Below are 18,012 nucleotides of genomic sequence, written 5' to 3' on the forward strand. Positions count from 1 at the left end.
GAGAAAGCCGCGTTCTGATGAAATATAATTTTTATATTTTATAAAAAAATTATTAGAAATATAGAAAGCTATTTTTTCACCACTGAAAATTGAGATTTCTTTTTTAAAAAAATATTCATAAACAATCAATATTAATAAATAATGTCTTTTTTAATTAAAAATATAATAGAGATTTTATAATATTTTTTAAGAAAATTAGTTGCCCAATCAAATATAAGCTACTCTAAAATGTATCACTTTCTATCATAAATCAAATATGTCAAAACTATTTTTTCAAATATTATATTTTTAAAATTAATTTTTTTAAAAATATTTTGGTAAAAAAAATTTCGCGAACCATACTAATTCTTTATATCTAATATCTTGAGTAGACTTACTTCTCATCAACTATTAATGTGGCCCATGTCAAGCCCACGTTGCTTAACTTTTTTTTATAAAAAAATAAGATAGGCGAAATCGCCATCGTTTACCTTCGTTCCCTCTCCACCCTTTGAGGACAACTCCAATCGGAGTTAAATTCAGGAAATCTCAAGGGATGATATGAACTGAAGTTTCATGACATGCTTACCTAGTTTTTAACAGGCGCAAGTTAGAAGGATGGATTCGTTGTGATCCTACATAATTATGGTTAAAATATATTAGTAATATCTAAATATTTTGTAGTGTTGCAAATTTTCTTATTGACACCAGGGAATTGAATAAATGGAGTACGTATTTTTCAGTGAAGACTACAATTAGCTCACAGGTTCGCCAGGCTAATGTGATAGATGGGGATTGGTGCGGTACATGAGCCGGTTAGCAATATCCATCAGGCCCAGCCTACTGCTCTATCTGGTGGCTGAACTCTAGCTTTTTCCCTTTTATTAGCATAGGATGGGAATTATGGATGAACAACAAATGATGGTTGCGTTGTTCGACTAGCGATAATTTGCTTGGATGCTATAAACTCTCAACGTGGCATGGGTTTTGGCACTCATCAAATTCAATTGCTTTTACTACGGGCTTTTTTCGCCATCGTTGAGCATCATGATCAGAAGAATTACTATGAGGAAAATACTATTACAGGCATAAAGAATCATTTTAACTTGCACATTCAGTAGCCTATATGAAGAATGGAGCTATAAGTGCATGACAAATGACGTGTCTGTAAGCCCGTCCAGAAGACGTATAAATTAGTGTTGGGATCTAAATGGAGACAATTTCAATCCCTGTTTACACTTCAAAAATGGGAATTAAAGGAGAAGGGAACACTTTCGTTTGTAGTTATACGTTAAACGCATATTATTTATAGTTCTGCGGCCTTGAATGATGATATCTAAATACTTAGCATGTTTTCTGCACCCCTCATCAGCACTTCAGGTGGCAAAGATTAGGAGAATATTACGAGCACAACATAGTTCTTTTTAACATTTTAAAACCGCTGAAGTTGGGGCTCTTGATCATTAGAAATTTGCCTTCTTTTAGTTCCTTCCTAAACCAGTGCTTGTAGTTTCCTACTACTTAAGAAAGATGGCAGATGTTCTGGAAAGGCGATGGAATTGAGTTAGATCATGAGATGTCATTATATTTGTAGTTAATGAGGCAAGAGTTTTCTCTTTTTTTTCTTTTTTTCGAAATTCGAATTGTGCCAGAAATTTGGCGGATGATTTGCCATCGCCGTAGATTGTCGGACCAACCTACATAATCCAAGCGCCTGCCAACTTTTAACATGTACTAACGTACAAGCTCAGTCATGCTCAGGGAAAGAACTACATTGTAAAGCCAAAAGGAATGAGAACAAGAAAAAAGAGAGATAAAGAACCTATTCCGATTGCCGAAAGGAAGCAGAGTTAAAAAACATGCCAAGAGACATTACATAGCAAAAATTTCCACATTTATGAATTAGACAGTATCCTTTTCCTGGTAGAATTTTTTTTAATATAAAAAAAAGTTCATCCAAGATTCAGACAAAATTAAGTAATATGGTTCAGACATAAATAGTCTGTTCACTCAAAATTAAGTAATATGGTTCAGACATAAATAGTCTGTTGCAACTTGTTTTACAGTATACATCAAATACTTCATGTTATCAAGTTCATACAGAAGCTACATATTTTATCCCACAAATGAATTCTAGTCATGCAACCCTTAATGTGGTGTCTTCTTCATAGGTGCTTGCTCCTTTCCAGTATTTTTTTGCCTTGCACTCTTTAACCAGACAGCGCGCAGTCCATCCTACACTTAGTTACTACAATATGCTAAACTAAGATAATTATATACAAACAGATATACCGAAATCAGCACTCTACGATGGCTAGGCATTCTAATAACTGCTAGGCCATCCCTGAGATCTGAAGAACCTTATCAATTCACCATACACATCATCTTTTGCCTTCACACTCATGATGAAATCGATGTGACCATACTTATCAATGTACAACAATTCAGGCTCAGATCTCAACTCCTTAATAGTGCGCCAAACATCAGTAACGTCTGCTAATGCATCACTACCTCCATAGCCCATCCATATGGGCAATGAGGTCGGTATGTGTGCCAAATCAAATGCTGGGGGATGCAAGCGCCCATAATTTATCAGGTTCCGCAGCCACCCATAGTCATACTTTGTGAAGGTGCCTGCGCGGATCACTGCCAAAGTAGTATGGGCATATCGTCAGATGGAATTTAAGAAACCAGAACATAACCTCTGCAAGGAAATTTTACAATTGCTTCATTAACTAAAATTTGGTCAGTGCAACTGTCACGATGGACAACTGAACTTTTTTACTTTTGCAATGATGTACACACAATGCAGTACCTCTACACAGCTGGTAAAAGCTTAATATCTACAAGCAGCACTTTTCCTGTTATGAAAACATCAAGCAGTTTGACAAACAAGTTGCAATGGCAGGGCCAATCATTAATTGTTTGTCTATCACAAGGAAATGACAATGAAGATAGCAGTTGAAGAGATATTAAGATTTTAAATTCAACCAAATAGATCAGAATGATCGCGCCATTCAACAATAAAAGGAATCTTGAGTCACATGCACAGTGAAAACCTAGAGTCCAATTCATGGACAAATTTCATGCAGCAAATGCTTCATTGAATGGCCATCTGAGGGATAGAGGAGAAATTCACAATGAATACAATAGCTACTAGAACCAAAGTGAAATAAAAGAAAATTATTCAAGAATTGGCACAACTTCAATGTGCTAGAAACACCACCCACCAATCATGCCTTTTTTTAATCATATATGATGTAATCTACAAAGCAAAATCAAAGTTGAGAGGTCTGTGTGGAAGGATTGAAGACAACTGGCCATCAACTTGAAATCAACCCTTCAGACACTTGCTGTTGAATGCCTAGTCAAGGTAAATTCTAGGCAAGAGTGACCTGCTATGAAATCTACAAGGTTGGCAGGCAGGCAAGAAGATCTACACCTCATGGGTCATTACTTAAGCTCATGCAACTAAGTAGCAATCCTCCGAGTCAATTGAGCAGTTTTGCTTATAACTGAAACAGACGTCAAGAAAAGAACTCTAGTAGGACAACTTGACGATACAAGGTTGGCAGGCAGGCGAGAAGATCTACCTCATGGGTCATGACTTGAGCTCATGCAACTAAGTGGCAATCCTCTGAGTCAATCGAGCAGTTTCAGTTATAACTGAAACAGCTCCAAGTTATAACTCATGTCAAAAAAAGAACTCTAAAAGGACAAGTTCGTGATGCATCAGTTTGCCAAAAATAAGAATTCTAAACTTTTGACTTTTGTTTTTCTTTTTTTTTTTTTCTCATTAGTTGTGCTAAAATTTGTTTGAATGGACATAATAGGTTCCTTTTGATTGGATTGCAGGTTTCTTCAGAGTCAATGCATGGTTATTTAATCTGGCATCGACTATTCTGATTTTCAGTTTATATTCATTGTGTATGAGTTCGTCGCCAGCACACAAAATTTATATTGAAGTATATCAGTTTTATTCTTTTAATTTATATTCTCTCATCTTCTTGCCTACCATACTTGTCCTAGATAATCCATATTTTCTCTCTTCATTAAGATGTTCAGGAAACATTGCCATTTTGCAGCCCCAACTTCAACAAATTTGTATCAATCTGCCAAAGGACTTAAAGAATCACCCCATATATAGAGAATTTCAAACATCCAGCTGGAAAAAAGCACGTGCTATTAGATATATGCTATAAGAAGCCAAAGGAAAATTTCTAAAGCATGTTTCAAACTTCCAATTTATGCAGTAAGCAGGTATTAGCATAAAAATCCAGCAAGAAAATTAAAAGCATACTTTGAAAAAGATGGTTAAGGTTTTTTGTGGATGATGGATGAGGTTCATACTCCAGGTAATGGTCTATCCGAGACACATTGAAGCAACAATTTTCCCCTGCAAAAGAATAATCATGGTATTCTTAAAAGCTTATTACTCAGAAAGGAACATCACGTCAATAAATCCAAACGTGTTAGTTATTTTGTCTTGGAAAAAATAGCCAGGGATAAAACAGGAAGACATATAGAAGAAAACAACCATGCATAAAACTAACAAGGAAAATATGCTCCACATAATTTGAGTAAGCATGTCAGAGGTTTATTCTAACATGAATTAACCACATTTGACAAATAGATGAAGGAAGTCAATGACGTACTATAGGTTCGCAATACCAGTTTCCATACCCGTACCAGTACAATGCTCATACAGTGTCAGCATAGGTTGGTTCATGGATCAAAACTTGGTGCATCTCTTGCACCAAGGATTGGTTTGCTACCGGTGCAGTACAGTATTGCCCAGTATGGGGCAATACGGTCTGGTAGATGAACCATGGATTACATCTTTTGTCAGATTGTCAGAACACTAGAAAAGTCTAGAATCAAGATAAATGACTAAAATATCATGAGTAAAGGTCAGATAATACAAGTTACACAATAGTTCTCGGAGAAGGTGATACGTGTCAATACTCCTTGAAGCAAGAATAGGCACACCAGATCCAAAAGGTTACAGGATCATCATGGGAAGGTCAGAAAGAGGATTTATGGTAAACAAACAGAAGACAAGATGAAAGTCTAGAATCAAGATAATCGACAAATATCACAAGTGAAGGTCACACAACACAAGTCATACAATGCTCCTTGGAGAAGATGATACATGTCAATATGTGAAGACATAAAAAAAATCAATCATAAGAATAATAGCTCTCACATTTGTGATGTGATAAAGAGCATTTTAGCAGCTTTAAGATGTGATGACATCGTAAGATGGGATGATATCCATTAGGAACAAGAAGAGCCAACTATAGTGTGTGCACCCGGTAAGAAGAGCAATTATGACTTAAGGGATTAATGAAAGTGAAACCAAAATGGTAAAGGTTGGAAGTGGAAATGAGAAGCATGTGCAGTCTCAAGATGTGAAATTGCATCCTCAAAATATTATTAAAACAAGAGAACCATGACAAAATGACACCACATATCAGATATACCTGGGTGCACCATTCTAGTGATATTCCATGACAGGAATTCCAAAGCTAGTTACATTAAGATTTTCAAGATATCACAAACCTCAGCCCAATGACACATAAGACAGGCCTAGATAAAGAAAAATGAATCTCACACTATTCATTCACACCATATGTCAAAATGAACTAAAAAGAACCCGATTACTTTGGTTAATTATAGGAGAAAGAGCAAGAACAGAGAACACATGTTGGCAGAGCAAAGAAATCACCAAGAAAGAAAGAAAGAAAAAGAGTGAAACAAAGTCCAAAGGAAAGAAATGGAGCCTTCAACCTGGCTTATGAGGCTACGGCACAGACCAACACAAACATGGTGCAAAAAAGCAATAGAAAAATGAGGGTGGTGAAGGGACATTTTATTCTCCAATCAGCATAACATAACAGCTTCACATGCTGTCACAATCTTCCAGCATATGAGTGTCCTACATAGAATAAGGAAAGGATGAAAACTAGATAGTAAACTAAGATTTAACCAACAAACATAAGCGCTGCTGAGGCAAATACCTAGCTGTGCAAGATAGGATATAGTACTTAAAATTTTGAAAATCTTCTTTAACAGAATATATATATATATATATATATATAAAGAAGGATTTCAATGTATTGTCAGTAGCAGTAACCTGTCACTGTACGTGCCAGACAGCATGGAATGAAACTTGAAACCTTGAATTCAACAATTTAACTGACAGGCATTAAGTTTGTAGATCAGCAAAGACATGTGCCAAGGACATACATAAGCCAAGTATTAATGTTCAGAATAATGTCATGGTTCTCCACCATTTAATATGGGAAAATTAGGAGCAATGTTGATCTGAGAAGAGTAAAACACAGAAAATAAGTTCTAAGGATATAAAAGAGATATTAAATAGGGATTAACCTAAAGTTAAGTATATACAAAGAAGATGAAGGGGATCCAGAACCAGTGAACATGAATGAAAGAGCATCACTATTGCCGCTATCGAGGTGCAGTAGAAAATGCTGAACTTGCGGCTACTGCTAGTGCCCTTGCTGCAATCGCTAGACAACTTGTGCAAGGCTTAGGCATGGGAGCAAATATACTTCGGTAGGCAAGACTAAATCCAGTCATGGCATCCAATGGCTTTGAAGTGCAAGGCTATATCTTTAGTCACTTAAAAAAGTCTTCCTTTTATTCAGATATCCTTCCTTTAATCAGTAGAGATATGGCAGAAAATAGACAATTATTCATCACAAGAGGAAGAAGCACAAGATTCAGCCAGAAACAGAATAAGTATGGCAAAAAGGCTGGAGATGGAACAAGCATAAAGCACTGTCATGGTATAACGGCAAGGTTTCAAGTGCAGGCTCATGCTAGTATTTGCTGGCAGATACAAACCATGCCAAACCACAACTGCCACCTAGCACAGGTTAGCATGACACTTGTTAATTTATTCTTTAAAAGCTTCTAGATAAAATATCATTAATTTTTTATTTTGGCAAGGTGCTGCATGTGTGTCAGCACAACACAACATGTGCATGCCCACTAGTACGGGCATTTAAGTCCTTTTATATAGGTCAATCTCCTTTTCGGTTTGTTCATTAATATTATGATTGGAATGAAGCATGGATCCTGCAACTAGTACAACTAAGATCTACAATCTCGATATCTGGAACTATACTGATCGTTAGTGGTTCAGTACGATATGGTCAATACTATATGGTACGCATCCTGTACCAAGACAACTCCCAACCTCTTTTTCTCACTTTTTATCATAGCAGTCCCTAAAATCAGACGTTATGGGTCGGTACGACACAATATGCCCTCTAATTTTGGGCAGTACAGGGTGGTTCTGCTTGGTTCAGACCATGGTATGTTGAACTGGTCCGTATCAGCCAGTTCAACCCGTACCAAACAGGTCTGGTACAGTAGTGGAAAACGGCTCCGGCCCCAAGTCCGGTACTGCATTGAACCGGACTGGGCAACGCACCCGCGCATGCAGCGAAGCATGCCCACGCGCAGGGTAGCGCGCAAGGCTTGGGAAACGTGTCCATGCATGGGGAAAGGCACAGGGAAACACATCCATGTGCCGGGAAAGATGCGGGAAAATGCTCCGCACAACGCGTCCCTGTGAGGGGAAATGCGCCGCACGACGGCATTGCGCGGGGATGCGCACCCCCGCGCGTAGGGCAACGCGCCCCACGCTTAATGCCACTTTGTGGCATTTAACACGCCGTGTGTGCGTCCTCGGATGCACTTTTCCGCTGGCGCTTTTCCGCGATGTTGGCCGGTTCAGTACCAGTACAAACCGGTCCGAATCGGTACCATACCGGTCCGTTAGGCGACCGGTACACCTACCAGTATCGATATGGCATACTTGAACTGCAGACTGATATGGACTAGTTTGACTCACATACCGAACCAAACTTCGATATCATATCTTACCAGTATGGTACGGTATGGTTGATTCACCATACATGAACTTGAGTAAAGATATTCCAGAACAAACTGAGATGAGAACAATTTCTGAAGCACTGAAATCTCACATGGCAGGATAGGCAAATACTAGGTCCATAACCTCACAAAGTACCAACTATCAAGAATGAAAGCATGTACACCAAGGTCAATTTCTGAATTTAATGAGTAGACCAAACAGTTGTGTTGAAGCTAGCATTTATGTATCTCCCTAGGCTGCACATGAAAATACAAATTATCAATGTTGTCAGAAGATAATGAAATTTCATGCACTTAGCATATGCACATTATCTTTAAAGTTCTCTTAGTGATATATGTGGAAAATCTTTTCTGAGAACATAAGGTAGAATTGGGCATGAAATGCAATTTACTTGATACTAGTGTTTAGAACTAGCTAGCCTAAGGTCATTTTCAGGAAAAATGTCTTTGACAAGATTACCAATAGTTTCTACTAAAGGTGTGCTATCCAAACCATTCTTATGTCACTGCTAACATAAGATTTCTGAATCTTTTCTTATGTCAATAGTAGAGATTGGTTTTTTCTCTAATTCCTTTCAAAGGCTTCTTCCCCAACTGCTGTTCCTTAATTTGCACGAATTTTGGGATTGAAGGCCAATAAATGTTATGAATAATTAGATTCCTGTTTGCAAAGATCTGCCAATTCCCTGCTGATTCAGGTGATTCAATACGTTACATAAGATCTGTCCTCTCCGTTTGAGCTACAATATTTTGCCAGCATTCTGTCTTCTCATTATCAGCATTGCCAGCAAAAGAGGAAGGTTATGCAGTTGTCTTGAATTCCCATTTGGCTCTACATCTGATATAACCTCCACGGCAAGAATATAGTTTTTGCATAGTTCCTATTGTATTCCCCGATAACAGTTCTCAGCAATCACCTGGAAAATGAATTTGCTATATTGCCATTCTTATGAACATCTTGCATGCCAAGATCATTGCCTCTCCTGATTCAACTCATTCCAATATAGCTGATAAGTCAGGTTTGCACATGTTAAATAAGGGATATCATTCAAAATAGATTTTATTGACATAGATAAGACTGCATAAAAAGGCGTCATAGTTAATGAACACTGGAAAGAAACAAGAGGAATATCATTACCCGAGCAAAAAAGATACAATGGTGGTTGTAATAATTAAGACAATTTATCCTGTCATTTATTGGAAGATGTTATCAATAGTCACAGCCACACTATACAAACTATTTGTGCACTCATCTAAATGTCAGATTTTAATTTAAGACTTCCCAACCTTCTATAACATTATTTAGGAGCAAAATCTAGAAATTCTAAGTTTCTTTTCAGGTTTTGCATGTATACCCTCCAAAATATACAAAATTGTATGGATACTTTCATAAAATTGCTACTTACATGTATACCCTTATTAAATACTTATTTTGCATGTATACCCTTTTTTTTCTTTCTTTTTTATATATGTATCCATACCATCCAATGCCGTTAAAAAATAAATAACTTAAATTTGAAATGACTGAAATACCCTTACAAGTAGAGGCGCAAAAACAAAACTTCATAAGGATACACATGCAAATAGCAACTTTGTAAGGATATTCATGCAATTGCGCATATTTACGAGGGTATACACTAAAAAATCCAATAAAAATGATCAAAATTTAGTGAAAATAATTTAGTTGTTCTTAATAAAAAAAGGTAGCAAAAAAAGATAAATATTATCATATCACATGATCTTATGTCAATATCAACTCTTATAGAATAAATCATGTTGCTTTTATGAAATTCTAGCCTCAAAAACAAACAGCTCAACATTTACAAATGACTAAAAAATATTTTACTAATCTAAGCATCTATAATTAATTTAAATTTGATATGCTTTAATCTTTTAAAAGTAATGAAGAATATATAGATGTCATAGATTTAATAATGATAATTATATCAAAATCAAATGGAGAATAGCATTACCAAAATGATCACCTAATATTCTAACTTGATTGAGTGATGATCTTATAAAAAAAATGGCAATGCGGCTTAATCTTTTTTTGATTTGTCGATCCAGCTGAATCATAAAAGACTTAGCAAGTTCCAGCCAAGTTTTGATCTTTTTTTTTTCCAATGGACTTTTCGAATGTATAGCCTTTTAAATATAAGAAATTACATGAATGCCCTTGTAAAGTTGTCATTTGTGTGTATACCCTTATAATTTTTTTTTGCATATCTACCCATAAGGGTATTTCAGTCATTTTAGTTTTAAGTTGTTTATTTTTTTAATGTCGTTAGATGGTACAGGTATATATGCAAAAAAGAAAAAAAGAAGGATATACATATAAATAGTAATTTTACAAGGGCACTCATGAATTTTATATATTTAGGAGGGTATATATGCAAAAAAACCCATCTTTTTATTGCTTTATTCTAAAGGTTTATACCCTCGCTGGTGTCACTCAATCCTTGCAAAAGCTCTTCCATTCAAGATGACTAAAAACTATAGGGGACGCTTGTGCGGTCACATTTTCCATCAACTGAAACTCCTAGCGACGCTCCTACTAAATTTGGATAGGCAATTTCCATCCCTCCTGGTTACCGGTATTTGTTGCAAAAGAAGCAGGTTATTCCATGTTCATGATTTTTTTTCTAATATTTGGCTTACATCTAGTTTATGTTTGTAATGTTCTACTTGCCCTTCTATGTTCCCAATACTCTGCCTTGAAGTTCGAAGAAAATTTTCAGCAGTGCAGGTACTTTTATTTCTCCTAACAAAATAGACTTTCTATAAAGTCTAATATATCAAGCCTGCAAGGGATGCCTAATTGTTGGTGCAACTGAATCTATTTGAAATTCACTTGATCATCTTTTTATTTTACTTTGGAGCACACGTATGTTTGTGGTTAGTCTGAGGAATCAATATATCATCTAATGACATTGTTGTGTAGAACAAATTTAGCACAGTAATCTAAATAAACAAGCAAATCGTATCAACGATTAGTCAAACTGAGAAGCCTATATATTTAGCCAAACTGAATGTACAAAATTGTTATTAGGAAAACCCGTTTATGGTACCCGTCCATGCATAGCTTTTTAAAGTCAACAAATGTAGAAGTGCACATTAACGAAGAAAAATTACAGGAGCATTAACCAAATAAGGTGTATAGCAGCATATAGCCAAACCTGTTATTGCAGACAGCAAGTTGTTGCAGTCCATATGGCCATCACATACAGAATCCAGTATCTGAATACCCGTATCACTGCACACAATAATTAGGCATCACAAAAATATTACCACAAAAACATCAGACAAATTGGAATAAGGAAAATTTCATTTTAGGCAAAGGAAAATCAAACCTCCTAAAATTAAGCTGATGAATGCCGATGGTGAGAAGCATCTGTCATGGAGTTAGGGGGAAATCAAATTTCTAATTTTAAGATTTTTCTCAACTTTTTCAGGCATACAATGGACTACCTGATCAAGACGCAAGCCAACTGCTCTAAGAACAAAACTTGAACTGATATGATCTAAATATGAAATAGGACATAGAAGAGCAGCAGCCTCAATCATTCTAACCACATTTGGCATGGTGAAAGCAGCTAAAGCCATGATAGTTCCCTGCCAAAGGTTTAAAAATGAACTTCAAGAAATATTTGTACATGTGCTGTTTCAATGATACAAAAGTTGACCCGAATTGAATGTTGAAAATAATGGCTACCCAAAGCTAATATACCTGTGAATGACCTACATAGAAAACTTTGGAATTTGTTGCTGAATATACATAGCTTATCATAGCCAGCAAGTCATATTGAGCCAGCTCCTGCCAACTCCAATCCCAAAATGCCTGCAGAATAATTCAACACTTTCAGGTTGTAACAGCAACTGATGCACATGTACACGAGCATTCACACAGAAAGCAAGGAATGGGTTCATAATCAACTACATGTAAGCAAAGACTACATCAAAAATGCTTATGCAAATGATGAAAGCAATATACGATATTATTCATAATTACCTTATCATTCTCAGATAAGGTGACATGGCCATAACTCCAGCGTGTACCACGTACACTCCCTACCCAGACATCAAAACCATTATCAGCAAGGATGAATCCCAGTGACTCTTCAACAGAATTCACAAACCATGTGTCTCCTCCCTGTCCATGTTTGGATTTTACGCATGTTATTGTATATAGCACAAATATAATGTACTGCAAAATAATTCCCTAAATTCCAGGCTATTTACATTACGAGAGGGGTCCAATAGTACAACACAACAGTTGAATTCCAACAACAAACACAGCAAACGAGAATATCCAAAGAATAATCAATCTAATTTAACAAACAAAATTGATAATCTTGAATGGCATGAACAATACCTGAAAAAGGCCATGCTGAAGGAAAACTGGAGGACCAGATTTTTTCCCTAAAGCTGCTCTCCCGCGTGGAATATGTTGAACAGATAAAAGGAAGCCATCCTTTGTTTCGACCTGCAAGTTATACCGTTATCACTAAACTTTAATAGATCGTGCATTCACAAAAGGACTACAAGCTTCAACATTGATTACATAATCATGTTGGAAGTTGTGTCATAAAAAACATGAAAAATATCTCATGACCGTATAAAATAGCTAACTATGTGGTCCATGAAAAAAGACAGATACACCAAAGACACATTCATAAAATCCAGTTCGAGTCATTGTCAACAACATACTGTAAAATGATTTTTTATTAGGTTAGGCACAGAAATGGGAGAAGATGGTACCTATAGTAAGCAAAATTAAGGAATGAGAAGATTAGGTTTGAACTTAAAGTGGAGATCACAGAGTTTAAAAAGTATTTCATAGAAACGTGAAATACATTGGCAAGGACTTGATTCAAGCCACAGAGCTTCATTTTCCAATTCGATGAAAAAGCAAGTGCATCAACAAATACTGGATTTGAACAAGTGGGAAAACAATTGCTATACACTAGTTAGTTACTTCTTGACATACATACATATATGTATTTATTCTACTATATAATGCCAACTCCACTAACATGTCCTTGTGTGAGGCATGTCTGACTGTCCGCATATCCCCACCCCTCTTTTCCCATCCCTCATGTTTCCTCACCCCACCTCTCCCTGTCCCATGTTCCGCCCGTGTGTTTCCCCTTTCTCCGTGTGGTCGTTAACTACAAGGTCGGAGGTTTGCTTCCTTCTTTTAACATTTAGTAGTTATTTATATATTTTTTATTTTTTATTAAAATAAAATAACACATGCTCGCACATGCTATGTTCTAGTATATATTTGGATAGAGATATGACACTCCCATTGGAGTAACTTCATAAGTTGCTCCTACTGGCAAATGACACATTTAACCCCATATATTGGGGCATGTAGTCATACATGCATAGGGGTACTTTTGTCATGTGGTCATGCTATCAGTGCATCAAAAGTGAAGCAATGCTTACAAAAATCATTGCAAGAAGAAAGTGCATTGATGGTAATGGACCAAGTCACACATTTAACCTCCATGTGTTGCACTTGGCAATCTTAGATGCATGGGGGTACTTTTGTCACCTAGCCCATGACATCAACACACTCAAGTGAAACAATGATTACAACAAGAACTGTAGGACAAAAGTGCATTGATGGGATGGACCAAATAACAAAAATATCCCATACATGTAATGCTATCTATAGTAATTGACATTGCTCCTCTTCCACAAATGATCTTTCAAAAAAGCATATAAAAGCAAATTAAAGTAAAAAGTAAAAGAAACCTTTTCAATATTTTTGTTTAGCAACCATGTGGTGAAGTACTTCTTTTTATCATCTAGGTAGAAATGAAGATGCAAATAGGTTAGGTTAGGTCTAAGCCTTGCTTGACCTATACCTAAACCCAATTGCATTTTTATTTCCGATTTATGCTCAAATTCAACCAACTAGCATACTTGTGCCAAATCAAGGTAGGTCTACCTGGAATTACTTTTGGTCTTGCTGGTCTATTACGAATCTAAGTCAAATACTGGAGTCATTCCTAGTCACGTTTAATTGGTTTCAATGAGTTGTCTTCAATCGTACACTGTACTAGACAAAATGCAACTAAGATGAAGCTTGGGTCAAGTTTCACAGGTGCACCTTGGGTACTAGTTTAAATCTGCGATATGAGATAGATTCTGAAAATATGCATTACGTGCAACTCATAAACACAACCCAGCATTCACCACCGGTGGCAATAAAAAAAGATAAAATTTTGCTCTTAAATGATGCAGAAGCTTAAGCTAGAAGCTAGCTTTTGGTGGAACTAAAACTTATTTCATTAAAGCTTGAGCTAGAAGCCAGCAATGCTCCCTATTCTTCTCCCTCGTATTCTATATTGATTCTACTCTCTACTTGTTTTCCTTTCTTTTCCACATTGTTTAATATTTTAACATAAAGAAACACATGATTTTTCTTACCTTAGTTCCTTTAATGGAAGAACTCCTCCACAACATTTTTGACTGGGCATGTATTTGCATAGTTGATCGCATCTTTCAAGACCTTTTATGATCTTTTGATTGCTTGTATACCTCAAGTCTCCACGTGATACCAAAATGATCCAACGGTCAATACCTTATACATCACATCCCAGATCTGATTGGAATACGCATTTTTAGGTCTACTACATCAGTCTACCTTTCTTTTCCACTTCTTTTGACAGTTCACCATAAAAAAGCACATGATTTTTCTCACCTTTAGCACCTTCAATGGAAGATATACTCAGGTAATTTTAACTGCATGTAATTGTGTAGTTGACCATATCCTTCGAGACCTTTTATGGTCTATTGATTACTTATATACCTTGAACCTCCCATGGTATCAAAATGATCCAATGGTCAACAACTTATGCATCACATTCCAGATCCAGTAATACATACCTTTTTAGGTCTAGTCGACCATCCCAACATTTTTTGCCTTTCATTATGTTCTTTTCTACCTAGAAGATCTAATCATGGTAATGACCCACTCCTTACTCTAGAAATATATGTAAAGAAAATGGAGTTCTGATGTTCAAAAAGAAAGCTTCAGCAGGTTTTTTTTTTGGAGCTTTACAGGCTGAAATGTTATTTCTTGGCTGATTCACATCTTCCTTTAAATAAACATAACAATTTCCTGGAGATTTCAGTCTACAGGCATAGTACGTTTTGCTATATATAGATGGTGTCTGAAGGTGCTACTCAGTTATCTTCTTTTATCTTTTGGCCAAAGCTATATGTTTCTTCATCAAAAAGGCTTCTTATTTTTCTAGAATTATATTTCTGGGACCTACTTTTGTGTGTGAAATATACGAGATAACAAAAAGCAGGAACCTAAAATTCCATCTATGAAGGAAATTCACAAATGCGGAGGCAGACTACATTTGGCCTCCTCGCCATGCGCATTAAATTGGCAGACTTGATGGAAAAGGTAATCATGATCCTTATCCTTCCTTGTTTGCCCCTCTCACCATGCACATTAAAGTTTCCCTTGCATCTTCCCTCTTTTTCCTTTCAGTGGTGTTAATATAAATTATCTTATGGAACTTAAAATACATCAAGCATTAGGCCTGTTGTACCACAAATTCTTACAAAGCAGAACCTCTCGTAATAATCTTAAGCAAAAAAACCTATATCATCTAATTACCCAACGAGAAAAGAAAGATTTTCCTCCATCCTTTTTGTTTATGCTTCTATTCATTATGTGGTTTCCATGGATCTTCATAAAATAGAAAGTCTGGGCTTTTCCTTTTTATTATTTTCCTTCCAGTCTGGGCTTTCTCCTTCCACTAATTTCCTTCATGCAAGATTTTCCACACTAAGATTTTTAAGATATCGTCATGTCAATGTCAAGGAAAATGTCTTGATATAAGAGTGCATCTGTAAGCCGATTGGCATCCCCTTCCTAATCATTGTTGGATATCTCCTATATCTCCTCTATTTCAGAATGGATGCCATTTTATGTTTCACTGACTCACCCAACAAATTATCTTTGATATACTAAACTAAACCCACTTATTAACATCTAGTAGCACAAATAAATTTAAATTCCAGATAATTCCATCATGTTCTTCTTTTCCTTCTTGGCCTTTGCTCAAAAGACTCTTATAAGGCCATACCATGCTATTAGCAAGCTTTTCTCAAGACCTCTAGCAGTCTTACAATCTTGGGACAACAACACCTATAGAGCTGCTATATTAGCAGCAACAGCAGCAGTGAACACAACTAGACCACCTAACTACTCAGACTCATCCAGCAGACCCAGACAATCACCGGCATCCTGACCACTCATCACGAAGTCTTCTCACAGTGAGTACACTGACAAATCACTGGACTACTTTTTACCTTCCCCATCACTCTTGTGCCTTTTCAAGACTTCAACACTTAGAAAGTGTTTATCAGAGGGCGGGAGGCAGGAGAGTTTCATTTCCTGAATCGTAATTTCAGAACACGTAAATATCCTACACATATGTCTCCTTATGAGCAGCATTGCCACCATTGTCGCTACATCTGTTTGTCTAGAAATCCCACTGGAGTGTTAGTGTATGCGCGATATATCCTTCTTCTAGTTGACTATAAACATATCTGATCATATCTAAAATTCATAAACCGAAGAAAACAAGTCGAAACCTCACTTAAATCAGCAAGTCTTGTTAAGACATATCAAATTGATTATAATACAGATTCTCCAAATATCTAACTTCTAAACTATTCAAATAAGAGTAATGCTACCGATCACCTGCTAATGATCACCGCTCAGTTCAGCTGGGATGTTGGCAGTCAGCGTTTAGTACCCAGCAAATTGGGGTCAGTGGTGTCAGGCCCCACCTGTGCTCAGCCAATTTCCGAATTGGACATCCCCCAGTGAACTGAGCAATGATCAGGAGCGGATGATCTATATCTTTTTCCTTCAAATAATCATCATAATCCCATAACATATAATAATATATAGCCCTTGCCAATATCTGATCACACTAATCTTCACTTTTCATCAAGTAACAATTCTAACTTTCCTTGTACTCAGACACCTGATTCTTAAAATCCCTGGTTCTTGATACCAAAATCCGTGCTCAAGAACTCACACTCTCGCACTGAAAATCTAAACTGTCAAAAGAAAATAGCATTTCCACAAAGAAAATCCCTTTCACAAATGTAGGGGAGGAAAAAAGACGCTAAAGATGTGATTAAGTTTTGGAGGTAAAGAGGGAAAGCAAGAAGGAAGCATTACAGTGTGTTCGGTGCAAGGGTAGCCCAAAGGTCGAATAAGCCGAGCGCAAACACCGTCGATGGAGGGCGGCGATCGGCGGCCCAGGGCGGCGCTGGCGGAGCACCGGACCGTGCCAAGAAGAAAGAGAAAGTGGAGAAGAGCGAGGAGAACCGAAGCTCTTCCCATCCGGGAGGGCCGGCGAATACGGGGAGGCGGAGGACGAGACCACCGCGCCAATGGGAGTAGTATCGCTGCGTATCGGTCGCCCTGCTATCGTCTCCCGTGGTCCCCTCCCTCACGTGTGGAGGAGAAGAGATCAAGAAAAATATCAAGGTACTGGGATGCGATCACCTCCAGTGAGGATGTGACGTTTCACCCTCCGGTGGGACACCGGAGCTGGGCCCTTGCCGGGGCATGTGTAGGGTGCTCCGGGTTCGTCTCGTGCCGTTCGTCTCGTTCTACAAGCTGGCGGTGGAATCTGGGCCGTACGATGTCTACCGGCAGCTCTAATTCGAAGCTACCGTTCAACCGTTTTCTAGGCTGTTTTTTATCTCATCTTAAAATCTTGAATTAGTTTCCTTACATATCCCATCATCAACTATGGTACATGATTAGAGATCTTGAATTAGTTTCCTTACGTACAAAGAATGCGGAGCCGTGAACGGTTTCAACCGGTTTCAAGCCATACCGGAGGCTTACCGATACGGTTCGAGCTTTGAAAATAATTGGCTGCGGGCGTTGGAGAATAAAAAAGAAAAAGAAAGCGGGCAGGGGAGGGGAGAGGGGCCGGCAGAGGCTGCAGCTGTGTTCTCGGCCTCCACCCTCCATCTGCGTTCGCCGCCGCTCCTTATTTCTTCTTTCCATGCTTGCTCTCTCTTTTCTTCTTCTCCGACAAGTTTCTTTTT

General features: G+C 37.3%; 1 protein-coding gene across 1 annotated transcript; it reads right to left on the reverse strand.

Moving 5' to 3' along the window:
* Positions 1-1,952: 1,952 nt before the first annotated feature.
* Positions 1,953-17,425, reverse strand: LOC103718851 (triacylglycerol lipase 1-like). The gene is made up of 9 exons (XM_008807845.3): positions 17,129-17,425; positions 12,278-12,388; positions 11,915-12,055; positions 11,633-11,743; positions 11,374-11,517; positions 11,256-11,296; positions 11,082-11,158; positions 4,280-4,375; positions 1,953-2,625 (listed from the first exon to the last, which is right to left on the reverse strand). Exons 1-9 carry the CDS (start codon positions 17,291-17,293, stop codon positions 2,303-2,305), a joined length of 1,209 nt encoding a protein of 402 aa, XP_008806067.1. The 5' UTR covers positions 17,294-17,425; the 3' UTR covers positions 1,953-2,302.
* Positions 17,426-18,012: the final 587 nt, after the last annotated feature.

This window comes from Phoenix dactylifera, chromosome 1 (genome assembly GCF_009389715.1).
Source record: "Phoenix dactylifera cultivar Barhee BC4 chromosome 1, palm_55x_up_171113_PBpolish2nd_filt_p, whole genome shotgun sequence".
In the NCBI taxonomy this organism is placed as follows: domain Eukaryota; kingdom Viridiplantae; phylum Streptophyta; class Magnoliopsida; order Arecales; family Arecaceae; genus Phoenix; species Phoenix dactylifera.

What these genes read in the sequence shown, in the direction of transcription:
- LOC103718851 (XM_008807845.3), bottom strand. Translation starts at nt 17,293, where the DNA reads ATGGGAAGAGCTTCGGTTCTCCTCGCTCTTCTCCACTTTCTCTTTCTT. An exon ending in TCTATGTAGGTCATTCACAG is followed by an intron (nt 11,518 to 11,632) that starts GTATATTAGCTT and finishes AACCTTTGGCAG; the next exon opens with GGAACTATCATGGCTTTAGC. An exon ending in CTTGCTGTCTGCAATAACAG is followed by an intron (nt 4,376 to 11,081) that starts GTTTGGCTATAT and finishes ATTCTTTTGCAG; the next exon opens with GGGAAAATTGTTGCTTCAAT.